Source organism: Enhydra lutris, unplaced genomic scaffold (genome assembly GCF_002288905.1).
Source record: "Enhydra lutris kenyoni isolate GAN:26980312 unplaced genomic scaffold, ASM228890v2 scaffoldscaffold23, whole genome shotgun sequence".
NCBI lineage: Eukaryota > Metazoa > Chordata > Mammalia > Carnivora > Mustelidae > Enhydra > Enhydra lutris.
Window position 1 is genome coordinate 19,806,402 of NW_019154107.1, and position 27,649 is coordinate 19,834,050.

Here is a 27,649-nt window from a genome sequence, read left to right on the forward strand (position 1 = left end):
CACTCTCTCCTTCCCTTTCGGAGTTTCCCCGGACGCTCTCTACCTGCATTCTCTCCACACCTTCCATCAACTCCACTTTCACTGTTGGCTTGCGTCTGATTTCTATCCTAGTGCAGACAGGGACCCTTGTGGCTGGTCCTCAGGGACCCCATTCTGAGCCTTTGGACTCTGCCTACCAACATCAGCATGTTTTAATTTATAATTTAGCAAGTACCCGAAAAGATGGGATAGACTAGGGCAGGGGACAGCACACATTTTTTAAGGGACCAGGTAGTGACTATTTTAGGCTTCCCAGGGTTGGATAGTCTCCTTCCTAACTAGTCAGCCATACCGCCGGAGCACAAGACCAGCCACAGACCACACACAAATGAACGAGTAGGGCAGTGTTCCCATCAAATTTCACTTCCAAAAGCACAGAGGAAAAGCAACCCAGAGGAAAAGCTTGCCAACAGAGGAAAAGCAAGTTGCCTGGCTTATTCATTTTTCTACAAAATGAAGAAGAAATGAGGAAACATATGCTTGTGGAGCCTGCGAGGCCAATCTCCCCCACAGTGGAGTCGTGCAGTCATGTGACACCTGAAGAGAAGTCCCAGCTGGGACAGGGCGATACAAAGATGGAGGGAGGCAGGGAAGGTGGCGGGGATTGGGAGTAAAAATGTAATGAACGGAGTTTCCATTGAAGGGAAAAAAAAAAAACTTCACATGGTTCTTCTGAGTTTATGGGCACCTTTCGAGTACATGGGGAGAAGGAACAAAGACTCCTCCTTATTCATTGTATAAATGCTGAGATGAGAAGTAAAGCTGTAAACTATTAAACCAAAATTAGGGTTTTGTTTTTTTAGATTTTATTATGAGAGAGCACGTGAGTGAGCGAGCTAGTGAGAGCACATGAGCAGGGCAAGGGGAAGAGGAGGAGAATCCCCAGCAGACCCTGCACTGAGCCCAACTCAGGGTTCAAAGTGGGGCTGGATCTCACGGCCCTGAGATCATGACCTTCGCTGAAAGCATCAGACACTCAACCGACTGAGCCACCCAGGTACCCATCAACCAAGACTGTTTTGAACACTTAGTCTTATTTTTATTCACTGTAGTAAATGAAATTTTTTTTTCAAAAAGTGGGCATCATGGTGCCCACGACCCGGCAGAACATCCTGACTCTTCCGCATTCAGTCATGGTCAGCTGCTATTACCTCAAACCAGCTTCTGGACAAAATCTAGCAAGCTCTAGTTTGATCCTTTCTGTTTCTAATTTTTCCCCCCAAAGACTCTGGTTGCCTCGTTTTGTAGTCCTAAAATTTACACAGCTGAGAAGGGCACATTTCCTAGAAAAGTGTGCTTCAAATGTTCAGTTGCTCAGGAATCACCGGGAGGTCTTGTTAAAAAGTAAATTAGACCCCATCGGTCTGAGATGGGGGAGACTTTGCATTTCTAACAAGCTCACAGGTGATGTTGATGACCACACTTTGAGAACCACTGTTCTTACAGACAGCTGTCACTCTGGGAGGAGCTGGGGGTGGGGGGTTGCGGTGAGGGAAGCTCCCTGGGGCAGGATCTGGGGCCTGAAGGCCCCTGGACTCCCCTCATCCCTTGAGCCAGCCTCTTGGGCAAACAACAGAATGACGGCCTCCAGCATAGGCATATCCCGGACAGGTCCACCAAAGAAGACTCTTCTTTGGCTGGCCCTGGGCAGCAGGTCGATCGGGCTTACGGGTCAAGACAAAGAAACCCTATTAGTTGCACAACAACTGGGTTAGCACTGGGGACTCAATGTTCATCAGGTTATGCCCTAGAGCCAGAAATGAACGGCGGCAGGCCTAAAGCGCCAGTTCCCTGAGGTCCTGGAAAATAGCCAAGGCCCTGAATCTGACCTTGGCCTTTAATGAAATCACCGGGCCCTTCCTGGGAGAGCTCTAACCCCCACCCCTCCACACCTGGGCCTGGCCGTAAGGACTCACCTGCAGCATTCCCAGCTGCAGCCTGTAGAGAAGGTTCCGGGCTGTGGGGGCAGACACAATGAGGAGTCTCCTTTTCTCATAAAACTGATCCAGAAGTGCCGCTGCTGTTCTGACGCCCACGTTGACATTCATGGCTGGGATTAGAAAGAGCCAGATGGATGAGAAACCCCCTACTTATTCTGGCTCAACATGGCCTGGGATGACACCCTCTAGACCATACACAAACGCACAAGTAAACCCCAAGACAAAGTTCCAGTTGTTTTTGTTTGAAAAAAAATTTGAGAGGGACGCCTGGGTGGCTCAGTTGGTTAAGCAGCTGCCTTCGGCTCAGGTCATGATCCCAGCGTCCTGGGATCGAGTCCCACATGGGGCTCCTTGCTCGTCAGGGAGCCTGCTTCTCCCTCTGCCTCTGCCTGCCATTCTGTCTGCCTGTGCTCGCTCTCTCTCCCTCTCTCTCTGACAAATAAATAAATAAAATCTTTAAAAAAAAAAAATTGAGAGAGAGCGTGTGCTCGTGCCAGTGGGGCGAAGAGGCAAAAGGAGAGGTGGGGGGCAGTGACAGAGAGACTCTCAGGAGGACTTCTCACTGAGCACAGAGCCCGAGGTGGGGCTCAATCCCACGACCATGAGATAATGACCGGTGGTGAAATCAAGAGCAGGCCATGGAACCGACGAGCCACCCAGGCACCCCAGTTGTAAGTGGTTTATTTGGGAGATGGTCCCAAGAAGCACTGGGTTGGGGAATGGGGAGCTATACTGGTTTCCTCTTGCTGCTCTCACAGATCACGATAAATTTAGGGGCTTAACAGGCACAAATTCTCCTACAGCCCCGGCAGTCAGAAGTTTCAAATGGGTTTCACTGGGCCAAAGTCAAAATGTTGCTCCCCCCACCGAGGCTCTAGGGAAGAATCTGTTTCCTTGCCTTTTGCAACATTCACAGGTCACCTCCGTCTCCTGGGGTGAGGCCTTTCTTGGCATCTTCGAAGTCAGTAGTCTGGCGTCCTTGCCCCTCTCTCTCTCTCCCCCTCTGCCTCCCTTTTATAAGGACACTTGTGCGTACACTGGGCCCACCTGGAGAATCCAAGATGGCCTCCGCATCTCAAGATTCTTACTTAATTTCCTCTGCAAAGTCCCTTTTGCCACGTCAGGTAATATATTCATGGGTTCCAGGGATTAAGATGTGAACATCTTTGGGCTGGGCGGTGAGGTGGTGGGGGAATGGGCATTACTTTCCCTGCCTCAGGAAGTGAGACAGGGAAAGAAAGAGGTATGTTATTTCTACTTTAAGGTATGAAACTGAAGAACCTTAGGCATTTAGCTGATGGTCTACACGTGTGTGTGTCTCTCTCTCCTGCATGGCTGGGATTAAAGGAAAGCATAAAGATGAGAAAGTACCCCGAAATAAGGGGGAAAGTAGAGTATGTAAATAAAAGATATGTCCACAATTTTCTGACTAGTCCAAATTTCACACCATGATCACTATGCAGCCCAATTTATGTTCCTTGGTAATAAGAGTGGACGTGCACTGAGTGCCTGCCCCAGGCCAGGCACTGCTTTATCCCACTGTTCAGTGGATATAACCTCATTTAACCCTTACAACAACTCAAATAGTAGGTATTATCTTGCTCATTTGGCATTAGGAGGAAAAGTCCCGAATGCCCAAGGTCTGTGTGACTTTCAAACCAATGCTGCAAAGCAGGAATTATATTGTCCATACGTAGTAGTGTCCTGGCTTTGCATAAAATAATAATTTAAAAAGACCCTTCCATTTGTAGAAGGGAAGAACACAGGTACCTAGAGCAGACTCTGTTGATTCACAAAGTCACAAACAGTGGGCCCTGGGCTCCCACCTCCAGCTTCTTCCTTAGAGGACGTGAAAGAGAAACTCAAAGATGGACAGAAGCCAAGGAGGAGGGTGGGTGAGACAGCTGCCCTCGAAATCTGAGGACCGTGTTCACCCGTCCGATGAAGAGGGATGACACTGAACCTCTCAAAGTGTATGGAGTGAAATCCTCCCTCCCTCTACTGGAATCCAGAACCCAAGGGTCTTCAGGTCCGGCTGCTGGCAGGAGAGAGGATTGCGCGCGCACCTGCACACGTGGGCTCCGTGCCAGACCAGGCCAGGTTGGACTGACAGACTCGGGCAGGGCTGCCCTGCAGCTCATAGCCACCGATGCAGGAGAACTCACAGGTCGCCCCGTAATTGTCGCCGTCACTGGAGCACTTCACGTAACCATTCTCTGGGGCGTTGAGTTTGCCACAGCGTCGGACTGTAGGGACACAAGGCCAGGGGAGGCTCAGTGACGAGCTCCCCTCCACAGAGGCCCCAGGGAAGGCGGCAGCTGGGCAGTCGCACTTCTATACCGGCCTGTAAATGAGTGAGGGGGCAGGTAGGACTCTCTGGCTAGTGGGTGGGCCTTGGAATGGTCACCGTTCATGGCAACGAGACCACTGAGATCAAGCGCTTTAGCCTCCTGTGTTACAGAGGAGGAGGCTGAGCCCAGAAGAGTAAAGAGGGTTCGTCATTAGCTGCCCAAACCATGAGGCATAAGATAAATCTTCAAAGTATTTTTTTCAGGGAGAATAAATGTTCTGGAACACCAAGAACATGGGCTCCTGGTGGCCCAAATTAGGGGGCTCTCAATCTCCTTTACAGAAGGACTTTTAGGCTTTAGCTGGTCACCCAAGCCCAGGGAGGAAAATGTTATCAAAATAATATTCTCCTGGGATAGCCAGCTGTGGGCTCGTGCGAGACTAGCTTACTGCTCTCTCGGGCCTCAAATAATCTGCCAGCACTGAACCTCATCCGGATTTGTATTGTGAAATTCAGGCTTTAAGATGGCACCCTTCTCCTCGCCTCGTCTTCAGAGGCTAATCCAAAGCTGGCAAGTATCCCCGCGGCAGTGGGCACTCACAAAGGGTTCCTGCTGGAGGGCCGATTTCCTTTTGCTCTTGTAAAGACAGGAAAAAGCCAAGAAGCAGTATTCTTACCTCGTACTTTAACTCGAAATTTGCAAGTGCCCTTGTTCTCAGCTCTGTCATAGACTGTGTACTGGATCTTGTGGTCTCCTTCTGGAAAATTCGAGCCTGGGGGGAGGCCTTTTAGAATAACACTTCAAAGGGGGAGAAAAAAACAGGAACACCAAAGACGGTCATTAAAGGCCTAACAACAATTAGGTCCTCATGGGCACTGACTGGATGTGGAGATACTGAGGGGCAGCCTTTAGGTCAGTTTGACTAGAACAAAGATTTCTTGAAGAACACAGCTTTTCCTGAGCTTTATTCTGCTTTGGAAGAGCAGTCTGATACCAGAACATGGAAGTCCCCAATTCTTGGAAAGTATGGATCCATTTTTCTCACTGGAGGATAGAAGAGAAGATGGCAGAGGCTGAGAACCCAGGGCCCCAAGTCTTCTTCCCATCCCAACTTTGTTCCAAGGAGAACTGTAAACTGCCTTACTTTGGGGAGGATGAACAAATTTTCTGTGAGGAAAACCATTTGAGGGTGTAGTCCAAGCAGCCATTGGAAATTTGGGTTTACAGGGGGGTGCTAGAATTAGCTCTAGTTTTTTCTCTTTGGCCCAGTGTGGAGATCTTTCCTGAGCAAAAGGCAAGTTTATTGTGATTCCTTGATTATCCTAATGTAGTAGTAGTAGTACTAGTAATAGTTCTTTGCACGTACATAAACACTATATACATATTTTAGGCATGGTTCTAGGTATTTTACACATACTGGTTTCTTTAATCCTCCCCACAACTCCATGAGATAGGAATTATTATTTCCATTTCACAGAGAAATTGAGGCACCAGAAGCTTAGGAAATTTGCCCAAGATCACACAGCTAGGGTGACAAGCATCTTTCTTCTTGGCTGTCTGATGAGAACACCAGAAGTTTCGGACAGCGTGATCGACTACCAGGCTGATGGGTTGGTTTCCCAACAGATACTTAATTTGCCTTCTCCCTACAGTTCTTAGCAACTATGAGAATATTTGCTAAGAACGAACGTGTGCCAGAGGCTTCCACAGAGGTGGATAGGGTGTGTGTTTGTAAGGTATGAACTGAAGCGTGGTTCAAATGCAGATAACCCCGAGAGGAATCAGGCTTCAAATATGGGTGGCTGCTGACCTCTCGGAGACTCCGTTTCATCTGTGGCCTGCAAATAACAGCCATGAGGAGTAACTAAGGGAACTCACAGGAAGTACCTGCTTTGGAGAGGCACTTGCTCTCTACAACCTTCCCTCTCAGAAGGGGACCATAGAACAGTAGCTTGTACGAGAGACATCCCGGAGAAGCAAGGAGCCCAAGTGAGAGCTGAAAAGGTGACGAGACAGCCTTCTCAGAATTCCTCATTCTGTCTGGAGTGTGCTCCCCACAGCCTCCTGCTCCAAGCCTCTGCTGGTTCGGGCTGTAGAAGTCTAGAAGCAGACAGCTGCTTGGAACGGAAGGCTGGGGGCTACTAAGATGGTCTTTGAAACAGTCACGTTTCTAACCATAACACACAGGTGACCCATAAAGATGCCAAGGTCTATATCCATGCTAGACAAACACAGTCATCTGGTGACCCATTACTTGGTGTTTATTATGCAGGATTTCAACAGCAACTGCGGTTGTCAAGATCTCAGAACCTATTATGGGCTAGGGCCTAGACTAGGCATTGTTCTAGGCCCCAAAGTTCCAAGATCGATAAAAACCAACCCCTGTTTATATCAACTGTGACTTACTCTTTAATCCCAATTGCCTAAAATTTCTCCTTAGAGGTTTGTGACATGTAGATATGACAGCAAATATATAATTTTCTTAATACTCAAAACTTTAAGGAGTTACAAGGAGGCACACAGCTAGTAAGATTATTTAAGCTAAATGGTGTACTGGGAGAAATGATCAGGATGTAGGAACAAAATGTCTTGCTCAGGGTGAAAGACTCAACATCTTCCTTGTAAAAGATGTTTTCTTATTGCCCATAATTGCCTGGGTTGGATTCTAGCAAGGGCTTCCCTGCTGTGTAGTTCAGAGGAGGCGAATCAGAGGTATCTTGTCTGCAGGTGCACACTCAAGTGGGTTGGTCTGACAGAGCCATGAACTTGAAGGCAGGGATGTGAACGTGCAGACATGAAATAGTGGCCTCTAGGGACAATGAAGACCAAGCAGATCGCTGCAGGGGTACAGGCCCAGGTGCTAGATTAGAACAATATTTAGCCAAACTTTCCCAAAGGGAATCATGCATTTTTTTAAAAGATTTTATTTATTTATTTGACAGAGATCACAAGCAGGCAGAGAGGCAGGCAGACAATTAGAGAGGAGGAAGTAGGCTCTGCGCCAAGCAGAGAGCCCAATGTGGGACTCGATTCCAGGACCCCGAGATCATGACGTGAGCTGAAGGCAGAGGCTTAATCCACTGAGCCACCCAGGCATCCCGGGAATCATGCATTTTTAAAAGCATTCTGGAGGTATGTCAAACTATTCACCCAGCTGTTCCTGGGGAATGGGGTTGGGGTAGGGAAGAAGGCAGAAGAATGCTTCTTTTCTTATAAGCTTTTTCTGTAAGTGTTTATTATAGTCACAAGTTTAAAGATTTATTTATTTACTCTAGAGAGAGTGGGCAGGGGGAGGCGTGGAGGGAGAGAGGGTCTCAGGCGGTCTCCCCACCAAGCACGGAGCATGTGGGCTCGATCCCATGACCCTGAGATCAAGACCTGAGCCAAAACCAAGAGTTGAATGCTCAACTGACTGTGCCACCCGGGAACCCCTGTTGTAGTCCCAAGTTTAAAAAAATAGACTAAAAATCAAGTTTTTAAAAAAGCAGTTGCAAAAAACAAGGGCTAGAAAGTTCTGCCTTAAACCATATTCACAGAACACCAGGGAGGTAGGTGATGGCTTAGTAAGGCCTGGGGGCTACAGTAGGAGCACCCTGGGCAGGCAGTGGGGGTGGTTCTATCCCAGAGTGAACCAGTTGGTGTCCTCTTCCTCCTCCCGTCCCTCTTCTTCCCACCACCCCTTCTTCCCTTCTCTCCCTTGACAAATACTGACCAAGTCCCAGCTCTGTGCTCAGCATGGTTCTGGGCATTCAGGGTCTGGCAGTAAATGTGCTATAGTGGAGACAGGCAAGACACAAGGACAGAAGTGAAATATACAGGAGGTCAGGTGCTGAAGATGATGAGGAAAACGCAGCCCGAATGAGGGACCTATTGAAGGAGCGCCATAGTGACTCTGTGTGCATAAGTAGACCCGCACGGATACACTTCCCCACTCCGGGTAGTTAAATGTCTCTCAGAAAAGAAGCAACAGCCCCCTCACTGCCCAGTTGTACTTACTCAGTTAGGATGCCATCTGCTGTGTCTCTTCCTTCCGGGGTCTCCCAGGACACCCGGACCGTCAGCTTATTGGGTTCAGCGATGCGTTCCTTCACACTTGGGCACTTGATTCTAGGAGGTTCTATATCTGAAAATATAACCAGAAGATTCTCACCATCATCAAGATGTATCTTGTCCACTGGGGGCACAATACCCAGCATCTGACATGCCCGCAGCTCTAGGTGCTCCCCATTTTTGAAGGGTTTAGTTCACCCTACTGTATTTCTCTTCCCTCCATTCAACCTGCCCCTTCTCTCATCCTGAGTTCAGAAGATGGCTGGAGAACTCCTACATGTACGACTAAAACTGGCTGTGCAAGGCGGCTTCCGGAGTAATTCATCAGCTCTGGAAACTTCTTCCTGGGCTTCTAGACTTCGCTTACTGACTTCACAGCACTGCAGCCCTCCGAGCTAGAAGTCATTCAGGCACAGGGAATCCCTCCTCCTTTAAAAACAGCATCAGAGATTATCAGAGAAGGGAACCTTAGCTGTCTTCTACTTTGATTCAGTTCAAGGCAACACAGCTCTACTGAAGGCTGCCTTATCCAAGGCATCATTCCAACTACTGTGTCATGGGCCGCTCAAGCGTTTACGGTCTATTGGGGCGGATTATTGTCACCATACACAAAATAGGACACGAGGCAGACGACAGCATGGCCCCAGGTGAGGTCAAAGTAAATGGGAAGTTTCAAGGAATGACCCAATGCTCTGTTTTACAGATGTGGAAACTGAAGCTCAGAAAGCTTAAGTGATTTATTTAAGGCCAGGCATGTAGACAGTGATAGTGTGGATTATAACCCAGCCCAAGCCTTTCCTCCTGGAACAAGCTCTCTCTCTCTCTCCTCTGGTGATGTCCATTCCCAACTGCTCGGTATCTTACAACAAACAGTGGTCTGTCTGGATCCACTGTGCCCTCCACCTGCCACAGGACCACACCTATGGTTTTGTATCTGGGGATAGTAGTTTTGCCTTGGCTCTGGCCCTCCAAAGGGCCCCCGAGTAGCTTCTCGAGTATTGTCTCCACTTGGTAAAAGATCTTCTGCTTCCTCAGTATCAGGGATGGGCTGATAATGAGGGCTAGAAGTAAATGAGATGTCAATCCTCACTGGGTTGGATTTCATTTTGTTATAGCTAAAGTGAAGTCATAAGAAGGCGAGGGACCTTCAGACTTTTGTAAATTCCACTTGATTCCGAACAGGTAGAGAATGTATTGAAAGATGGCCTAGGGGGTGCCCAGGTGGCTCAGTTTGTTCAACACCTGCCTTCAGCTCAAGTCACGATCTCAGAGTCCTGGGATCAAGCCCCCTTGTCAGGCTCCCTGCTCAGCGGGGAGTCTGCTTCTCCCTCTCCCTCTACCCCTCCCTCCAACTCATGTGTGCTCTCTCCCTCTCTCTCAAATAAATAAATCTTAAAAAAAAAAGATGGCCTAGCAAGTCATCATTTAGATACGCATTGCTTTCCTTGTCAACTGGTAATTATTTAAATGCCGCTATGCTACAACCTGAATGAAAATAAAAGATCATTTGGTTCTGAATCACAAACAACTTTGAGAGATGAAAACACCACGTATAGTCTCCATACACTTTCTCCTATATCTTGTTGAAAAACTTCTCATTTGATTTAGGGTCCAAAATTTTGAATAATTTGCTAAACGGTTTTTCCTTCAGCTATCCAAATTCAGATGCATTCTATGCCATGCATCGACGGAGTGTGAATTTACAAACCTTGATACGCTAATCCCCAATCGAGTCACTACCATATACTATGGCATCTAAGTTATAATCCATTGTGAGATGTGTCCCAATTTCAGGGGTATTAAAACGTACCATAATATGCCTCTCAAAATTGATAAAGTACACACATGTTCTGATGAAATGGAACATGCTTTAAAATGCATTCGACATGTCTATTTTCATTTGCTCAGTTTTTAAAAAAAAAAAATAATCCGGGGCATCTGGGTGGCTTAGTGGGTTAAAGCCTCTGCCTTCAGCTCAGATCATGATCCCAGAGTCCTGGGATCGAGCCCCACATCAGGCTCTTTGCTCCCCGGGGAGCCTGCTTCCCCCTCTCTCTCTCTGCCTGCCTGTCTGCCTACTTGTGATCTCTGTCAGTCAAATAAATAAAATCTTTAAAAAAAATAAAAAATAATCCTTTTATTTTTGTGACAAGAGGGGACGTTAGACATACACATATAATTGAGATGACTGTTTCACAGCTGTGTGTGAATCACAAAGATGAGTATACGACACCTGCCCCCTGCTGGTCAATTCTAGCTGGCTTAGCTGGCACGCTCATCTTGGAAAGCATATATATATATATATATATATTTTTTTTTTTTAATTTAAAATAAAAGAGGAGAGATTGAGGGCAGGAGACAGATTTCAATGCAAAATCACAGTGTTCCCATATTTTCTTGGGGTGACACTGTCCGAGCGAAGAGATACTCCTACTCTCTGCGTCATGCAGCTAAACATCTGAATCATGTGCTGGGTTTTCTCTATCCAACCACGCGTGTGGACATTGTGAGCTAACATGCTACAAATTAGGTTATCTGGGTGAAGGCTCTCAGAGCTTCCCAAAGGCAGCTTATGTCCGCCTAACAATGATCAGCCGAAACTGGCCTAGTTTTTTCAGAATCCATGCTCTTCCAAAGTAGAAGCAAGGAGAAAAAAAAAAATCAATCATTAGAAATAACAGCTAATATATGCTGTACCATCCTGCCTGCCTGCCCCAGGCAGAGTACTCGGCCTGCACTATTTCGTTCTCCCGGCTGCCGACCGGACGGAGTGTTGTTAGGACCATCCTCATTTGTACCCTGGGAAGTGTTTCCTCTTGTGGAATTTCTCGTGGTCTGGGATTTTAAGATATGATCACGTGTTTTTTAATTTTCGTACTAAGCCAAACACTTCTGTGTGTCTGCCTGCCGCTGACCTCATAGTGTCCTCCAACACGGACATTCTTTTCGGGTCACCTGCTACAGCTCTGCCCTGAATCCAAGAAAAGCAGGTTCAGTTGCACCCTCACTTTCAGCCGACGAGACCAGCTGGCCTGCCCTTCTTCAGCAGATGTTCCAGAAACCTAAGCCTATTATTATCCAGCCATGGCCATCATTGCTTTTTATAAGCGATCATAAATTTCCATGAATGAACTGAATAAAGTTACTATAGAAACATAATTACAATTCTCTGCTGAGTCAGGATGCCCACAGAGCCAGTTATTGTGTGGAAACCCTGGTCTCCGCGCATGCAGGGGAGACATCTCACCAACTGTGTCCCTCTCCTGTGCTCTAGTCACCTCTCTGCATGTGCAATATCGGAAACAAGGGGCACTTGGGTGGCTCAGTCTGTTAAGCATCTGCCTTCAGCTCAGGTCCTGGGATCTAGCCCCTTGTGGGCCTCCCTGCTCAGTGGGGAGCCTGCTTCTCCCTCTCCCTCTGCCCCTCATCCCCCCACTCCTGCTTTCTCTCAAATTCTTTATATATAGATATAGATACAGATATCAGAAGCAAATATATTTCACTCTATCAACTGCTGTTTATCTGGCAAGCTTGGGAATCCTCAAAACGTCTGACCAGGTGGGCAGTAGAAATAAGAAAGAAGTTCAAAAGGGTAGTGTCCTGGCCAACAGGTAACAAGAAAAAAAAATAGCCTTTTAAACTAAGGCTATAAATTAACTGCGTGGTATAACAAGAAAAAAAAAATAGCCTTTTAAACTAAGGCTATAAATTAACTGCGTGGTAAAACGTTTCCTCAAAGAGTGGAAGATCTCCACTGGAGATCTGTGTTTGGAGACGACTGCTAGACGTGTGATTAACAGGTGCTTCACAATAGGCCAGTTAGTGGTATCTGAGACTGCATGACCTGGGGGGGGGTGTCTTCTTTCTGCCTCATTCTAAGGCAGGATGCTATTCTTACCCCAAGTCAAGGGCTGCCCCCACTCCTCACAAGGCGCAGACTCCATTCAGTGCCCATTTCCTGACTTCCTACATACCCCAAGCAAACTGGCTTTCTATCTGCTGTTACTCTCATTTCTTCTATCCCTTGACCTGTCATGCCAACTTGGTCTCACCCTTTACAGTCAGTGGGGCAGGGACTGGTGGCGGTTACCCCCCGTCTCTGATCCCTCTTCTTTTATAGCAAAAGAACTGCCTAGACCTTTCGGCTTCTGGAATATAAAGACTACATTTCCCAGCCGCCCTTGAAGTTAGGCGTGGCCATGTGATGCGTTCCACCAATGGGCTCTGAGGAAAAGTGACTCGGGCAGTTTCTGGGCTGTGCTGTTAAAAGGGGTGGGCGGAGCGTACCCTTCCCTTTTTTCCTGCGTCCTCTACTCTGGTTTGAACGTGGATGTGTGGGAGAGCAAGAGCAGTCATCTTAGCCTGAACAGCAAGTGAGGAATTGGGCCTAGGACACCGCCCAGGGCTGCTTAAGCACAAATATTTATATAAGAATAGAACTTCTGTCTCATTTGAAGCATTATGATTTTGGCCTTGTTAATAGTACCTGAACTGGCATATGAACAATTACGCCAGTTTTTTCAAACTACTCTGTAGTGCATCTTGTATAGCATCTTCCAAGAAGTATTTCATTAATGACTTCCAAGCACTAATTTTGAACAAAGGATATTGTGGTGAATTTCGTGCAAAGGTGGCTCATAATCCCCTTATATACATGCAGCACCTCCTACCAAGAGGTAGAGTCGAATTTTCATCCCTTTGAATCTGTGCCAGCCTCGTGACTCACTTTGACTAACTGAACATGAAGTAACACTACGCCCGTCCCCAGTCTGGGCCCTTCAAGAGTCTGGCACCTTCCACTTTTGCTGTCTTCTAAGGAAGACAGCTGACATCTATGGAAATCCAGTTTTCTGATTGGAGAGGCCATGTGAGGAGAATAAGAAATTATGAAAGGTGGGGTGCCTGGGTGGCTCAGTGGGTTAAAGCCTCTGCCTTCAGCTCAGGTCATGATCCCAGGGTCCTGGGATCGAGCCCCGCATCGGGCTCTCTGCTCGGCGGGGAGCCTGCTTCCTCCTCTCTCTCTCTGCCTGCCTCTCAGCCTACTTGTGATCTCTGTCTGTCAAATAAATAAATAAAATCTTTTTAAAAAAAAAAGAAATTATGAAAGGAGAGAGAGAGATTCAGCCAAACCCCAGCCAGCAGAGCCAACTAAGGTTCCAGACTTGTGAATGAAGCCATCTTGAATCCTCTGACCCCAACCGTCATCTCAGCCATTACCATGTGGAACAGAATTGAGCTGTCTCCACCAAGCTCTGCCCAAATTTCTGACCCCAACAACCAGGAGCAAAATAACATGGTCATTTGGAGCCACTGGACTTTGGGCTGTCTGTTATACAGCAATAGATTACTGATACAGATATAAAATAGTTTGAGGTTGGTGACAGAGGAAGGAAGCAGCCACTTCATGGGACACAGGAAGACACTGACTGCCAAAGGCAAAACAAACCTGGACGCTGAAAACTTGCCCAACTGTTTGCTTCCCCCAGCCAGAGTATAATCTTTGTGGATGTCTCTGGGAAGTGGTTCCGATTCTTTGGTATCGTGGAAGGTATCAGAAGATTTTCCCCAATGGACGAAAGAGGCAAGAGTGGAAGCAATGAATTCCACAGTGAAAAGTCACCATCCTCACCAGAGAAACGCCCAACCGAAGAGTGGCTGGTGGTGTGTTTCTATTAGAGATGGCCACCAGAAGGTTACATGTTCACTTTGTACTAACAAATCAGGCCAGGGAAAAAGTGCACCACTATCTCCATCAACCCAGCTATTTCGAAGCTGACATTAGCTTCCTGAAAGTTTACAGAAGGATGTGTATTTGTTGACCCAGGAGAAATTTAGCATAATTTAAGATCCACAACGACACATTGATAGGTTCATTCTTAGCCCCATAATGTTTGTATCTTCAACAGACTCTCTGGAAATAAGGCAGGGCAGCTCAGCAAACTTCCCTGTGCGTCAGCGGGTGAGCCCAGCTGTCAGACAGTTGAGAAGCCAGTAGAACATGCCATCACTGTGCATGGGTATCTGTAATCTCAGAGAATTTTTTATTCCAGAATCTCATCTGTGCTAACTCTCTTGATCTATTCTACTCTGGAGGTAGCAGAAAACAAGCAGGGAGCAGTTCCAGAAACCCACTCAGTTTGCACACTGTCGTTTGTTAAAACAGCTAACTGGGGCTCTTTGCATGTCAAAAGACACCCGCTGGGTTCTCATTATCTGTGGTTTTTAGACTTTCTTTAATGTTTTCCTCTTTTGGCCCAGGACATAGGGTTGGTCTAAAGGAGAAATCAGGTTTCAACTCAAAATCTGGTTTCTAGATGAGGACTTATAATTCTCACCGTCCATTGTTCTATCTAACTGCCAGTGCAACCCAAAATAACTACAAATGGAAAGAAAGAAAAAACATCCCCTAAAACAATAGCTGTTTCATTCCAAGGTTTTCTTTTTTTATATATTGCGGTTGTGGCTCTTCAAATACTTTACCCTCCTGCGATTGCAGTACAATTCTTCCCCTTCCCTGACTTCTTTCTATAGCTGTTTCGGAAATAACCATGGGTTTGAATCCAGTGCCAGCCTGTGGTCTGCAGGAGAGAATTAATTTTAACTGCTGGCACTTTTGAATTAGCCAGACCACAGGACTGACCGCCTCAGCGTCAAAAGAGAGCCCAGGGTTTGCTCTTCCCTCCGGGTCTGGAGGAGAGCTGGGATGATTTCTCAGCACTCAGGAAAGCTCTGGCCAAGATGCAGTGCTAGAAGTTGTGTGGAAATTTGGGAACTACTCAGCCACCATGTGTCAGCATCTAAAATAGGCTGAGGCTCTGGTTTATGCTCAAGGACCCCCTAGCCTTGCCAACACACCCACAAAGTGATTAAACTTATGTAATGCATTTAAAGCCAAAAGAGTCAAGGACATCCCTGGTGTCACATTCACTGAGGATGGACTCCAGCTTATTGGTGTCTTACTGGAAAAGAACTGCCTGATTGCACTGTCCGTTTGTCTCCTTTTCCTGGGAACTCTATGCTCTCCTGTGGCTCACGGGTCCCCCCTTTTGTCACTCCCGTACCCTCACTGTAGGCACAAGATCCCCTCCCACCTCTGCAGCATGCCTGAGACTTGCTCTGGCAAACTCTAAGATAAATCCCCTAAAACTGGGGTTCGTTGCTTAGTTCTTTCTCCCTCTGGGAAGGTTCCAGCCCCATCTGGTCCAGCTTAAGCCATGCCTGTTGCTTTTTGAGAACAATCAGCACGTTCTTTCCACGACTGCACACAATCTGGACACCTGATCAGTGTGATCCCAAGAGGAGTCGTCACCAACGCTTGCCTCCAGAAAGATTCTCAAGCATCTCCTCTCCTCCCGTCCACCTCTGCCCTTTCCCACGCGAGGGAGGAGAGCTGAGAAAATCTGAGTGGTGGTTCTGAGGCGCTAGCTTGCACACACACCAAGTCACAGGGGAGACACTGAAAGTGACATCTGTGAGGGGCCCTTGACCCGAACCTCTGGCCTTGGGTCCCATTCTCCCAGAGGCGCACGCCCTCACCACCATTCCCCCAGCGCCGCATGAGTAGAACTGTGGGGCCCTCTGCCCACTGAGAACTATGGTGAGTCTAGGCCAGGGGCCAAAAGCCTCAGAGAAAAAGTTACTGAGGCCAACAATCCCTTGGTGTTTAGGTTTTCTATAATCTCCCCGTTCCTGCCCGCACTGAAAGTCTCAACATTCTATTTCCCAGACTCCTCCTGCCAGCTGGGCGCCAGGCAGGTTTGCCCACAGGAGGCACCGTCCTGGGAACGGAAGGCCATTATGCTTGTGATGGGAGCTTCCGAGAGGGCTTCCTGGGCTCCTGAGCCATCGGCCAATGTTTGCTCCTCCAGCCCTCGGTCGGCACAGCTTTCTGCTGTAACTCATCTCGGGTAATAGTGTTTTTCCTCTTTTGTTCCTCTGGCTCTTTTCAGATTTTTTTTTTAACCCATTCTCTATAGGAAATTCTCTTCTGTTTGGAGTACCTAGTGTGGTGTCTGTTTTCCCAATTACCCACCAAGACAAACTCCTACCTATGTCCTAGAAAGAGAGAAGCCTTGAGTAAACCTGAGTCAGCATCGGAGTTTCTTTGGACGGGTTGCTCACGTCAAACGGATACTAGGTGCGGTCCAGGCTGTGGCTCGGACAGAACGGGGTTTTCTGTCACACCTTGGGCAAGGTCCCTTGGCTACAGCTCTGTCCCCACGTAACTGCAGAGTGAAAAAGGCTGCCAGGGAGGACCGCGGACAGCCGCGCTCTCACAACGACACCCCTGGGACAAACCTAGAGGAGTTGCTGTTGTACTTCTGTCCCCAGGAGGCATCCGATTTCAGTCTCCCCCCGCCCCAAAGCATATGCCCCAAGACAATGAGCAGTCAGAAAGGAGTCCTTGGGGTAAAGCACATGGGCAGACTGAGCTGACCGGTTCTCAGGAGGATGGTCAGATCCCAACAGCACAGGAGCCAGCCTCATAGGGCCTATGGCCTTAGCTTAGTGTCAGAGCTGTCTCTGGATTCAGGGACTTTGGGCCTGAGAGCCTGGAGCCACAGGCTTGGTTCTATGCAACCTTGAGTAGGACAGGTGACCTCTCAGCCTTCATCTGTAGACTAGAGGAAGGGAGTAGAATGTTCTGGAAGGCTGGTTCCTGGCAGCTCTAAAAGTTTATGAGTAAACGGTCCTCTGGCATGGTGGTTCTCAACCACGTGGAAGGAGGTTTGGAAAAATACCAGAGCCCCAGTGACTCAGATTTAAATAGAAGCCAGAGTTGAAAACCACTGTCCTAGAGCGGTCTCCTTCAGTGTGCGAAGGGCATAGGAATCCCCCGGGGAGCTTATTAAAATGTGGATTTTGATCTGCCAGGTTTGGGATGGGTCACACCATGTGACATTTCTAATAAGCTTCCTGCTGGTGCTAATGCTGCTGGTCCAAGGGCACAATTTGGAGAAAAAAGGTATTAAAGTTCTGCCCAAATTTGATATTCTAAGGCAGGTTCTCAAACTGCAGAGCATCAGAATCCCCTGGAGGGCCTGAGAAAATGCCAGTTGCTAGACCCCACTTCGGACCTGCTGAATCTGCATTTTCACCAACGTTTCCAGGTGATTTGATGCACCTTAAAGTTTGAGAAGTACTGTCTTCTATCAGTGGCTCTCTTGAAGCCCTTTCAGAATGCCCAGAATGCATGGGGGTGGGGTGCTCCTTAAAGCACACAGTGCTGGGCCTCATCCCCAGAGCCTCTGATTCAGCAGATCTGTAATGAGGCCAAGAATTTGTATTTCTAAAGAGTTCTCAAGGCTGCTGCAGGCTCCCAGGACCACACCGTAAGAACCACTTCTCAACAAACCCTGAGTCAGGTAACATTTCCAAATCCCAGCTTAGCACTTGGAGTGCTTGCTGACCACAATCATCGACAACAAATGAACTCCGGCTGTCAGCTGAAAGGCACATAGGTGTTCTCTTCAGGGCGGTCTGGCAAATGTCAATGACTCTGCTCAGTGCCACAGGCAGATCCCCTGGACAGAGGCAGCCCTCTGCCAGTCTGCAGAGGTCTCATTAGCAAACTGAGAAAGAAACAAAAGTCGGACGAAGCCATGGGCTATCAGGTCCACTCCAAGTTACAGACTGATGTTAGGTCTGGGCTAAAATCCTGAGAAGTAGGGAGGAAGAGAGCTTCAGAAATCAAAGCTGGGTCATCCGGGTTGTTGACATTTCCTTTAAAATCCACTACACACGCACACACACCTTGCTCCTCCCAAAGTATGTGCCCCGCGAAGACTGGTATTTTCTTACCAACACAGGAGGCTGGGCGGCCACTCCAGGCCTTGTTGTCCATACACGTGACCGTCCGCTCCCCTTTCAACGTGTACCCTGGTGAGCAGTAGTACTCACACCGGGAGTTAAAGTAGGCGCCGTCTACGCACTTAAACCCTCCATTCGCCGGCATGGCCAGGGTGGGACATCGCTTTTCTGAAAAAGAGAAAACCGGATACTCAGCGCTTCTTAGTTTTTGTCCGTAGTCTTTCAGAGTCCAGAAATGCTGAAAACACAGCGAGTGCCAAGTCAACTGAAAGACAAGGGACAGAATCTGAGAAAGAAAGGGGTGGCCGCGTGCCACACAGAAGGGGCCCACTGTTTCCTATGGGACCTGCTTGGCTTGGCATCCCAGCTGAGCCACTGTTTTAGGTTGGGTTCCTCAGAAGCAGACCCTGAGATGTGGATTTGTGTGCAAGTGATTTAGTTAGAAAGGGCTCCCAAGGGGCGCCTGGGTGGCTCAGTGGGTTAAGCCTCTGCCTTCGGCTCAGGTCATGGTCTTAGGGTCCTGGGATCGAGCCCCACATCGGGCTCTCTGCTAAACGTTTCCTCAAAGAGTGGAAGATCTCCACTGGAGATCTGTGTTTGGAGACGACTGCTAGACGTGTGATTAACAGGTGCTTCACAATAGGCCAGTTAGTGGTATCTGAGACTGCATGACCTGGGGGGGGGTGTCTTCTTTCTGCCTCATTCTAAGGCAGGATGCTATTCTTACCCCAAGTCAAGGGCTGCCCCCACTCCTCACAAGGCGCAGACTCCATTCAGTGCCCATTTCCTGACTTCCTACATACCCCAAGCAAACTGGCTTTCTATCTGCTGTTACTCTCATTTCTTCTATCCCTTGACCTGTCATGCCAACTTGGTCTCACCCTTTACAGTCAGTGGGGCAGGGACTGGTGGCGGTTACCCCCCGTCTCTGATCCCTCTTCTTTTATAGCAAAAGAACTGCCTAGACCTTTCGGCTTCTGGAATATAAAGACTACATTTCCCAGCCGCCCTTGAAGTTAGGCGTGGCCATGTGATGCGTTCCACCAATGGGCTCTGAGGAAAAGTGACTCGGGCAGTTTCTGGGCTGTGCTGTTAAAAGGGGTGGGCGGAGCGTACCCTTCCCTTTTTTCCTGCGTCCTCTACTCTGGTTTGAACGTGGATGTGTGGGAGAGCAAGAGCAGTCATCTTAGCCTGAACAGCAAGTGAGGAATTGGGCCTAGGACACCGCCCAGGGCTGCTTAAGCACAAATATTTATATAAGAATAGAACTTCTGTCTCATTTGAAGCATTATGATTTTGGCCTTGTTAATAGTACCTGAACTGGCATATGAACAATTACGCCAGTTTTTTCAAACTACTCTGTAGTGCATCTTGTATAGCATCTTCCAAGAAGTATTTCATTAATGACTTCCAAGCACTAATTTTGAACAAAGGATATTGTGGTGAATTTCGTGCAAAGGTGGCTCATAATCCCCTTATATACATGCAGCACCTCCTACCAAGAGGTAGAGTCGAATTTTCATCCCTTTGAATCTGTGCCAGCCTCGTGACTCACTTTGACTAACTGAACATGAAGTAACACTACGCCCGTCCCCAGTCTGGGCCCTTCAAGAGTCTGGCACCTTCCACTTTTGCTGTCTTCTAAGGAAGACAGCTGACATCTATGGAAATCCAGTTTTCTGATTGGAGAGGCCATGTGAGGAGAATAAGAAATTATGAAAGGTGGGGTGCCTGGGTGGCTCAGTGGGTTAAAGCCTCTGCCTTCAGCTCAGGTCATGATCCCAGGGTCCTGGGATCGAGCCCCGCATCGGGCTCTCTGCTCGGCGGGGAGCCTGCTTCCTCCTCTCTCTCTCTGCCTGCCTCTCAGCCTACTTGTGATCTCTGTCTGTCAAATAAATAAATAAAATCTTTTTAAAAAAAAAAGAAATTATGAAAGGAGAGAGAGAGATTCAGCCAAACCCCAGCCAGCAGAGCCAACTAAGGTTCCAGACTTGTGAATGAAGCCATCTTGAATCCTCTGACCCCAACCGTCATCTCAGCCATTACCATGTGGAACAGAATTGAGCTGTCTCCACCAAGCTCTGCCCAAATTTCTGACCCCAACAACCAGGAGCAAAATAACATGGTCATTTGGAGCCACTGGACTTTGGGCTGTCTGTTATACAGCAATAGATTACTGATACAGATATAAAATAGTTTGAGGTTGGTGACAGAGGAAGGAAGCAGCCACTTCATGGGACACAGGAAGACACTGACTGCCAAAGGCAAAACAAACCTGGACGCTGAAAACTTGCCCAACTGTTTGCTTCCCCCAGCCAGAGTATAATCTTTGTGGATGTCTCTGGGAAGTGGTTCCGATTCTTTGGTATCGTGGAAGGTATCAGAAGATTTTCCCCAATGGACGAAAGAGGCAAGAGTGGAAGCAATGAATTCCACAGTGAAAAGTCACCATCCTCACCAGAGAAACGCCCAACCGAAGAGTGGCTGGTGGTGTGTTTCTATTAGAGATGGCCACCAGAAGGTTACATGTTCACTTTGTACTAACAAATCAGGCCAGGGAAAAAGTGCACCACTATCTCCATCAACCCAGCTATTTCGAAGCTGACATTAGCTTCCTGAAAGTTTACAGAAGGATGTGTATTTGTTGACCCAGGAGAAATTTAGCATAATTTAAGATCCACAACGACACATTGATAGGTTCATTCTTAGCCCCATAATGTTTGTATCTTCAACAGACTCTCTGGAAATAAGGCAGGGCAGCTCAGCAAACTTCCCTGTGCGTCAGCGGGTGAGCCCAGCTGTCAGACAGTTGAGAAGCCAGTAGAACATGCCATCACTGTGCATGGGTATCTGTAATCTCAGAGAATTTTTTATTCCAGAATCTCATCTGTGCTAACTCTCTTGATCTATTCTACTCTGGAGGTAGCAGAAAACAAGCAGGGAGCAGTTCCAGAAACCCACTCAGTTTGCACACTGTCGTTTGTTAAAACAGCTAACTGGGGCTCTTTGCATGTCAAAAGACACCCGCTGGGTTCTCATTATCTGTGGTTTTTAGACTTTCTTTAATGTTTTCCTCTTTTGGCCCAGGACATAGGGTTGGTCTAAAGGAGAAATCAGGTTTCAACTCAAAATCTGGTTTCTAGATGAGGACTTATAATTCTCACCGTCCATTGTTCTATCTAACTGCCAGTGCAACCCAAAATAACTACAAATGGAAAGAAAGAAAAAACATCCCCTAAAACAATAGCTGTTTCATTCCAAGGTTTTCTTTTTTTATATATTGCGGTTGTGGCTCTTCAAATACTTTACCCTCCTGCGATTGCAGTACAATTCTTCCCCTTCCCTGACTTCTTTCTATAGCTGTTTCGGAAATAACCATGGGTTTGAATCCAGTGCCAGCCTGTGGTCTGCAGGAGAGAATTAATTTTAACTGCTGGCACTTTTGAATTAGCCAGACCACAGGACTGACCGCCTCAGCGTCAAAAGAGAGCCCAGGGTTTGCTCTTCCCTCCGGGTCTGGAGGAGAGCTGGGATGATTTCTCAGCACTCAGGAAAGCTCTGGCCAAGATGCAGTGCTAGAAGTTGTGTGGAAATTTGGGAACTACTCAGCCACCATGTGTCAGCATCTAAAATAGGCTGAGGCTCTGGTTTATGCTCAAGGACCCCCTAGCCTTGCCAACACACCCACAAAGTGATTAAACTTATGTAATGCATTTAAAGCCAAAAGAGTCAAGGACATCCCTGGTGTCACATTCACTGAGGATGGACTCCAGCTTATTGGTGTCTTACTGGAAAAGAACTGCCTGATTGCACTGTCCGTTTGTCTCCTTTTCCTGGGAACTCTATGCTCTCCTGTGGCTCACGGGTCCCCCCTTTTGTCACTCCCGTACCCTCACTGTAGGCACAAGATCCCCTCCCACCTCTGCAGCATGCCTGAGACTTGCTCTGGCAAACTCTAAGATAAATCCCCTAAAACTGGGGTTCGTTGCTTAGTTCTTTCTCCCTCTGGGAAGGTTCCAGCCCCATCTGGTCCAGCTTAAGCCATGCCTGTTGCTTTTTGAGAACAATCAGCACGTTCTTTCCACGACTGCACACAATCTGGACACCTGATCAGTGTGATCCCAAGAGGAGTCGTCACCAACGCTTGCCTCCAGAAAGATTCTCAAGCATCTCCTCTCCTCCCGTCCACCTCTGCCCTTTCCCACGCGAGGGAGGAGAGCTGAGAAAATCTGAGTGGTGGTTCTGAGGCGCTAGCTTGCACACACACCAAGTCACAGGGGAGACACTGAAAGTGACATCTGTGAGGGGCCCTTGACCCGAACCTCTGGCCTTGGGTCCCATTCTCCCAGAGGCGCACGCCCTCACCACCATTCCCCCAGCGCCGCATGAGTAGAACTGTGGGGCCCTCTGCCCACTGAGAACTATGGTGAGTCTAGGCCAGGGGCCAAAAGCCTCAGAGAAAAAGTTACTGAGGCCAACAATCCCTTGGTGTTTAGGTTTTCTATAATCTCCCCGTTCCTGCCCGCACTGAAAGTCTCAACATTCTATTTCCCAGACTCCTCCTGCCAGCTGGGCGCCAGGCAGGTTTGCCCACAGGAGGCACCGTCCTGGGAACGGAAGGCCATTATGCTTGTGATGGGAGCTTCCGAGAGGGCTTCCTGGGCTCCTGAGCCATCGGCCAATGTTTGCTCCTCCAGCCCTCGGTCGGCACAGCTTTCTGCTGTAACTCATCTCGGGTAATAGTGTTTTTCCTCTTTTGTTCCTCTGGCTCTTTTCAGATTTTTTTTTTAACCCATTCTCTATAGGAAATTCTCTTCTGTTTGGAGTACCTAGTGTGGTGTCTGTTTTCCCAATTACCCACCAAGACAAACTCCTACCTATGTCCTAGAAAGAGAGAAGCCTTGAGTAAACCTGAGTCAGCATCGGAGTTTCTTTGGACGGGTTGCTCACGTCAAACGGATACTAGGTGCGGTCCAGGCTGTGGCTCGGACAGAACGGGGTTTTCTGTCACACCTTGGGCAAGGTCCCTTGGCTACAGCTCTGTCCCCACGTAACTGCAGAGTGAAAAAGGCTGCCAGGGAGGACCGCGGACAGCCGCGCTCTCACAACGACACCCCTGGGACAAACCTAGAGGAGTTGCTGTTGTACTTCTGTCCCCAGGAGGCATCCGATTTCAGTCTCCCCCCGCCCCAAAGCATATGCCCCAAGACAATGAGCAGTCAGAAAGGAGTCCTTGGGGTAAAGCACATGGGCAGACTGAGCTGACCGGTTCTCAGGAGGATGGTCAGATCCCAACAGCACAGGAGCCAGCCTCATAGGGCCTATGGCCTTAGCTTAGTGTCAGAGCTGTCTCTGGATTCAGGGACTTTGGGCCTGAGAGCCTGGAGCCACAGGCTTGGTTCTATGCAACCTTGAGTAGGACAGGTGACCTCTCAGCCTTCATCTGTAGACTAGAGGAAGGGAGTAGAATGTTCTGGAAGGCTGGTTCCTGGCAGCTCTAAAAGTTTATGAGTAAACGGTCCTCTGGCATGGTGGTTCTCAACCACGTGGAAGGAGGTTTGGAAAAATACCAGAGCCCCAGTGACTCAGATTTAAATAGAAGCCAGAGTTGAAAACCACTGTCCTAGAGCGGTCTCCTTCAGTGTGCGAAGGGCATAGGAATCCCCCGGGGAGCTTATTAAAATGTGGATTTTGATCTGCCAGGTTTGGGATGGGTCACACCATGTGACATTTCTAATAAGCTTCCTGCTGGTGCTAATGCTGCTGGTCCAAGGGCACAATTTGGAGAAAAAAGGTATTAAAGTTCTGCCCAAATTTGATATTCTAAGGCAGGTTCTCAAACTGCAGAGCATCAGAATCCCCTGGAGGGCCTGAGAAAATGCCAGTTGCTAGACCCCACTTCGGACCTGCTGAATCTGCATTTTCACCAACGTTTCCAGGTGATTTGATGCACCTTAAAGTTTGAGAAGTACTGTCTTCTATCAGTGGCTCTCTTGAAGCCCTTTCAGAATGCCCAGAATGCATGGGGGTGGGGTGCTCCTTAAAGCACACAGTGCTGGGCCTCATCCCCAGAGCCTCTGATTCAGCAGATCTGTAATGAGGCCAAGAATTTGTATTTCTAAAGAGTTCTCAAGGCTGCTGCAGGCTCCCAGGACCACACCGTAAGAACCACTTCTCAACAAACCCTGAGTCAGGTAACATTTCCAAATCCCAGCTTAGCACTTGGAGTGCTTGCTGACCACAATCATCGACAACAAATGAACTCCGGCTGTCAGCTGAAAGGCACATAGGTGTTCTCTTCAGGGCGGTCTGGCAAATGTCAATGACTCTGCTCAGTGCCACAGGCAGATCCCCTGGACAGAGGCAGCCCTCTGCCAGTCTGCAGAGGTCTCATTAGCAAACTGAGAAAGAAACAAAAGTCGGACGAAGCCATGGGCTATCAGGTCCACTCCAAGTTACAGACTGATGTTAGGTCTGGGCTAAAATCCTGAGAAGTAGGGAGGAAGAGAGCTTCAGAAATCAAAGCTGGGTCATCCGGGTTGTTGACATTTCCTTTAAAATCCACTACACACGCACACACACCTTGCTCCTCCCAAAGTATGTGCCCCGCGAAGACTGGTATTTTCTTACCAACACAGGAGGCTGGGCGGCCACTCCAGGCCTTGTTGTCCATACACGTGACCGTCCGCTCCCCTTTCAACGTGTACCCTGGTGAGCAGTAGTACTCACACCGGGAGTTAAAGTAGGCGCCGTCTACGCACTTAAACCCTCCATTCGCCGGCATGGCCAGGGTGGGACATCGCTTTTCTGAAAAAGAGAAAACCGGATACTCAGCGCTTCTTAGTTTTTGTCCGTAGTCTTTCAGAGTCCAGAAATGCTGAAAACACAGCGAGTGCCAAGTCAACTGAAAGACAAGGGACAGAATCTGAGAAAGAAAGGGGTGGCCGCGTGCCACACAGAAGGGGCCCACTGTTTCCTATGGGACCTGCTTGGCTTGGCATCCCAGCTGAGCCACTGTTTTAGGTTGGGTTCCTCAGAAGCAGACCCTGAGATGTGGATTTGTGTGCAAGTGATTTAGTTAGAAAGGGCTCCCAAGGGGCGCCTGGGTGGCTCAGTGGGTTAAGCCTCTGCCTTCGGCTCAGGTCATGGTCTTAGGGTCCTGGGATCGAGCCCCACATCGGGCTCTCTGCTCAGCAGAGAGCCTGCTTCCCTTCCTCTCTCTCTCTGCCTGCCTCTCTGCCTATTTGTGATCTCTGTCTGTCAAATAACTAAATAAAATCTTAAAAAAAAAAAAAAAAAGAAAGAAAGGGCTCCCAAGGGAGACCAGTGAGGGATGAAGAAGGTAGGATAGGGGAGGGAAGGTGCCCTGGCAGGGCAAGTCCCGGAGTTTGGCCTGCCTCCAGGCAAGGAAACTGGGCTTCCCTAATCCTTTACCAGTCAGTCCTGGGCAGCTAGGGGCCCAGTGGGGATGCTCTCTCTCTGCCTCAAAAAAGGCCCAGTCCTGTAGGAGCAGGGCCTCAGAGCCTACTATATATTCACGGTTACTGTGGTGCATAGTGCACGTGGGCTGGGACACATGGCTGTAGTATCGGCACCCCTATAAGTAGACTTGTTGCAGAAACTGGACACAGGGCAGATGCTTGGCATACAATAGGTGCTCAATAAATGTGTCTGTTTTGAATCACAATGGCATCTCATAGGTGCTTCAACAATGCTGGGCCTCTTGGAGTGGCCCAAATGAGAGGTGATTTTTCCTCAAGCTGGAAGTCAGCCCCTGAAATGCTCTCCCAGTCTTCTTTCTCCCCCGAGGCACAGTTGCTTTCCCAGGATAGTGTTCTACAGTCTCTCGCCCTGCCTCCCGAACCTCCATTCCTCGGGAGAACACTTCCAGACTGTCCCTAGGGACACAAGTCAGTGACTTCTCCCTCTCCTGGTGCTTCTGGTGCGATGTGCGCCTCTCCCCTGCTCTCTGCTGCTACTCTGAGACCTTTGACGGCAGAGCCTGTGTGTGTCTTGTTTCTAGATCCCCAGCACACTTCCAGGGGCTGGCTAGCATGTCCTGAACAAACACAACCTCTGTACTCGCCCCCATTGCCCAAACAGTCCATCACACTCTCCGGTCTGAAAGGTGTCATCACTCTTCCAACCACATCTTCCAAACCCACTGGTGTCTGTCCACCAGGGGGAGTTTTTCTTATCAGAGACCATGTAACCTTCAGTTTTTTAACAAAAAACAAAACAAAACAAAAACAAAAAAGCCCTAATCTCAGAACACAAGAACTTCGGTCCTGATTGGGCCGGGCTACTCACGCTTGCAGATGACCTTGTCGGACCACCGCTTGTTCGACTGGCACACCAGCTGGGGAGAGCCGTGCAGCTCGTAGCCCTTCCGGCAGCGAATGTCACACCTAGTCCCCAGGGCTGTTTTGTAGTATCCTCCTTGAGGGGCCCTGCAGTACACATCCCCATACTTCACCTTGATGGGGGAGCACCACGGGGTATCTGCAGGTGGCAGAAACAAAGGTGGGGAGAGATAGGACAGCACAACTTTAGAAAATGGGTCTCCTCTTTCTCCAAGTCCCTGGCTGGCTTTGCCCCAGGTTTTGGAATCTTTTAAGGAGTGTTTAAGGTGGGAACACCTGGGTGGCTCAGTTGGTGAAGGGTCTGCCTTGGGCTCAGGTCATGATCCCAGAGTCCTGGGATCAAGCCCTACACTGGGCTCCCTGCTGAGCAGGGAGCCTGCTTCTCCCTCTCCCTCTCTCTCTTTCTGTCTATCTCTCTCAAATAAATAAATAATCTTTTAAAAAGGAGTCTTTAAGGTGTCTCTGGGTGGGGAGGTTATGATTATAGGACTAGGTATCAGACATATCTGACTACAGACCCAGGTTCTTCCATTACTAACTGTGTGGTCTTGGACAAGTTACTTAACCTTTCTGGGTCAATACCTATACTTCTGTCACAGGGGCACTAAGAAGAACAAACAGAACCCATTAATGCATATTAAGCACCTAGCACAGCGCCCAGCACATAGCACTTATTCAATAAATGCTTGCTCCTTTTCCTTTACCTCTGAAGGAGGTAACAGAATTCTTTGGAGGGCAACGGGTATCATTGCAAATCCTAACCCCAACCATCTGTGCATAGTGGCAGGGGAGTCACTAATTGGGTAGAGTTTTTCCAAATCTGCATGCATATTCTCTGTAAAAACTCACAATACTATTTTACTTCATGTGAATGAAGCTGCGATTTCTAGGGTTTTGCCGTGGGATATAATTTTGGCTTAAAATCACAGAACACTTGCTCCTCATAGGGAAGCAACCCCCTTTTCAGATGTCCCCAGTTACGCCCCCTCTTCAGGAACATGGCAAAGTTCCCAAATGGCAGAATACCAGGGTGACTTGATTTGGGGCTAGGAGTTGCCCAGAGCACAGATAGGATCACACTGATAAATCAGAACCTCTCTCCGGTGCCTTTGGAAGGTGCTTGCTGAAAGCTGTAACATTGTTAGGGCAAGGCTAG

At 48.4% G+C, this 27,649-nt stretch overlaps 1 protein-coding gene across 1 annotated transcript in view; it reads right to left on the reverse strand.

Moving 5' to 3' along the window:
- The window catches only part of LOC111150491 (sushi repeat containing protein, X-linked), a 122,535-nt gene that overhangs the window by 39,124 nt on the left and 55,762 nt on the right, over positions 1-27,649 (reverse strand). Inside the window, exons 3-8 of the mRNA XM_022507964.1 lie at positions 26,441-26,632; positions 24,761-24,937; positions 8,267-8,393; positions 4,947-5,068; positions 4,046-4,225; positions 1,956-2,089 (exon numbers count right to left, since the gene is read on the reverse strand). Of these exons, the coding sequence (XP_022363672.1) occupies positions 1,956-2,089; positions 4,046-4,225; positions 4,947-5,068; positions 8,267-8,393; positions 24,761-24,937; positions 26,441-26,632 (932 nt within the window). The remainder of the gene's footprint in view (positions 1-1,955; positions 2,090-4,045; positions 4,226-4,946; positions 5,069-8,266; positions 8,394-24,760; positions 24,938-26,440; positions 26,633-27,649) is intronic.